The sequence below is a fragment of the Salvelinus sp. IW2-2015 genome, linkage group LG22, assembly GCF_002910315.2.
Source record: "Salvelinus sp. IW2-2015 linkage group LG22, ASM291031v2, whole genome shotgun sequence".
Lineage (NCBI taxonomy): Eukaryota > Metazoa > Chordata > Actinopteri > Salmoniformes > Salmonidae > Salvelinus > Salvelinus sp. IW2-2015.
The window spans coordinates 12,949,627-12,952,733 of NC_036862.1; the positions used below are offsets into that span (position 1 = coordinate 12,949,627).

Consider the following 3,107-nt stretch of genomic DNA (forward strand, 5'->3'; position numbering starts at 1 on the left):
ACAGACCTCTACATGCTTTGTAAGTAGGAAAACCTGCAAAATCYGCAGTGTATCAAATACTTGTTCTCCCCACTGTATACCCATCATCGAAGAAGAAGAAGTGGTCGAGTGAGTGTGCCAACTGCCAAGGCCGAGTTGGAATTTTCATAGTGACTTTCCAGTTCTCAAACATACACTCACCAAGACCAGTACTGCCAAGCATGCATACTGCTAACTAGGAGAGAGAAAGCTGACTTCCTAATACGGTCATTAGTATTTAGTGCCAATTTATCAAAAAGCATTTATCATAATGTATATACAGTAAAGATACAACAGCAGAGTCTAAGCAGTGTCATTTCATTTTCAAGCCACAAATCAATCTGCTTTCACAATCACTTCCCTGCATCTCTGCCAAGTCAAAGCGATGACTCAGCAAGGACATTAATGTCAAACAGGACAGGAGCAACTTGAGACCAACAAAGATCCAGTATTGTCTCTGCCTTTCGGATAAGATCACCGAGAGAAAGAGAGACACGTGGATGCGTCTCAAATAACAGCCTGTTCCTTATGTAGTGCACTACTTTTGACCAGGGCCCAAGTAGTGCACTACATAGGGAATAGGGTGCTGATTTGGGACGCAGCCACAGTGAGACCTGTTAGGGAGCTTTAAGGCTTGGGAATAACAAGCTAAAGGGTAACGGTAATACGGTACGGTATCTGTTTGCAATGTGAAGGTAAGACGTTCTATGCCAGGGGCACCGAGCCATATGGTGCAAGTGGAACCTATGTGCCATGTCATCTTTTCTCATCTCATAGACCTGCTACAAAATCAGAATATTTTGACTTATCTGTGTGGGTGGGGTAAATCCTACCCCAAGACTGTTTAATGTCCCTCCCCAACACACAGCTGTGCCCTCATAGCTTTGTCACACTCCTCTTTCCTCTGTCCCTCCCTTTCTTCACAAACACAGGCTAAGCCCTCAGCCAAGGGCCTCTGAGTGAAGATGAGATACACAAGCTTGTCTGTGTGTGTTTGCTCCAAGACCCGATGAAAGACATGGAGATTAACAACAAAAACGCCTAAATCCCCCTGTGCCCTTGGCGGCGGGCAGAGAGAGATAGAGAGAGGGTATGGCCGCCGTGGTCGATCCAGCTGGTCCAGAGTGTGAGTGTGTGTGTGTGTGTGTGTGTAGGGGGGGGTCACTCCCAGGGATAATGTAAAACTGTGGCAGGCATGTGAAGACCACTCAGACCTATCAGCATGCTATCCTCGCTCTCCTCTTTACCATGCCTTATCTGCCCAGGCTAGACCCAGGCTAGACCCAGGCTGGACGTCCGCCACAGGCTGCCTAATCCTAAGGAGTCATTCAGACAAGAGCAAGTGTGCAGACAGCACTCACATTTCACCTTCCTCAAACACTCAAACACACACACACACACACACACACACACACCACACACAGGAAACAACGTGTGAAAAACGCCTCTCTTTTCTCTCTCGTCTCAACATAAAAGAAGTGTTGCATTTGCCAATCACTCAAACAGACAAGAACAGCTCTGCTTTCCTCCTGTGGCTGCTTAACTTGGCTTGGCTACATGGCTTTTGCTGGCGTTACTTGTTGTTCTTCTGTGGTAGTGGTAAGATGACTAAGAGTCATCCTTTTCTGCTATGAAAACATCCCTAAACATTTAATGCCGCACACTCGGCACATAAAGAAATGTTGGGTCTTTTGGCATATCAACTGAGACTCTAATCTGCTCCATATGGGCGTGGGGGCTAATACAGCTGGTAGAACTARAAGCTCTTGGAATAAGCTAGTAGACGCCCCGTCAGTTTCGACAGCTGCTGAAATGGCTATGGCCAATAATAACCGAGGCTAATGCTATCTCTAACTACAGACAAGCTAGCGCTAGGCTATTGACCTGTGTTCACAGCTATGGTAGATAGGGTCAGCGTAGAGAGGAGAACAGATGGACAATTACTACCGTACTGTAACACATCAGCCTATCTACCTACTGTATCCTAATGTAACCCCCCCCTCCAACCCCACACCCCCCAGCCACAAACACTCACCGTAGCTCGATGGCCTCCCCCATCTCAGCGCTCAAACTCATCTCAGACCAGTGAAAGCAGAGGAAGAGGCAGAGCAGAGAGTAGTAGAAGAAGTGGAGAGACAATGACAACGATGACGACGATGCTGGGTGTACAAAAATGAGAAAAAGAGAACGCCCTGATACTCGCAGCGGCAGCAGCAGAGGAGATGCAGAGCGGACCGAACTCAAAACTAACAGAACATGTGATGAAAATCTGCTCGGGGAATTCGGAGAGCGAGGAGAGAGAGAGAGATGAGAGGACGAGCACTGAGGACCGACGAAGAGAGACGAGATAGCGCCACCGAAGCAGAGAGAGCAAGAGAGACGAGAATTGAGACGTCCCAGAGAGAGAGAGAGAGAGAGAGAGGAGAGAGAGAGAGAGAGAGAGAGAAGAGAGAGCAGTACGCAGACAAGAGTCGAGACGAAGCACGACAAGAGGAGAGAGCGAAGTTTAAGATGAGGAGACAAAGAGAGAGAGGGGACCGAGGGAGAGACGGCCAAGGAGAGAGGACGAAGAGATGCAGAGGAAGGAGAGAGAATAGGTACACCCTCGGTTCTTAAGGAAGATAAGCCTGCTGGGCGTCAGAGGAACGAGGTCGAGCATCCGATTCGGGTCGCCACGGGCGACACATACAGTGGAGACATCAGCGGTCCACGCCACAGTGAATTGCAGCGGGACACTGCCACACAGGCGCCCCTGTCACTGTTTGCTTGTTTCGGTAATCGCGTCAAGCGGCGCTGATCAGCCCGTCTACATCCTACACCCTAAACACAGCCCAACCAGGCACGCAGGCAAGGGCATGAATCCACACATGGGGTATGACGATTTCTTCTTTACTTCAGGGGGATAGGAGCGACTTGAAGTTCCACCAAATAGCGGAAGCACCAATTGGTGTGAAGGAGGATGGGTTCGGAGGAGGGCCGGAGCATGAACTAGAACACACCCTCACACACTTACAAACATCAGGGACCTATCTACACCAACCTAAACCAACAACACAATAGGAGATTGTATTACAACAACAAATAATGCA

The 3,107-nt window shown here is 48.8% G+C and overlaps 1 protein-coding gene across 1 annotated transcript in view; it reads right to left on the reverse strand.

The window, feature by feature from the left end:
* Positions 1-2,155, reverse strand: part of LOC111949901 (numb-like protein) — a 52,016-nt gene extending 49,861 nt beyond the window's left edge. Inside the window, 1 exon segment of the mRNA XM_070433972.1 lies at positions 2,054-2,155. Within this exon segment, the coding sequence (XP_070290073.1) occupies positions 2,054-2,094 (41 nt within the window). The 5' untranslated portion in view covers positions 2,095-2,155.
* Positions 2,156-3,107: the final 952 nt, after the last annotated feature.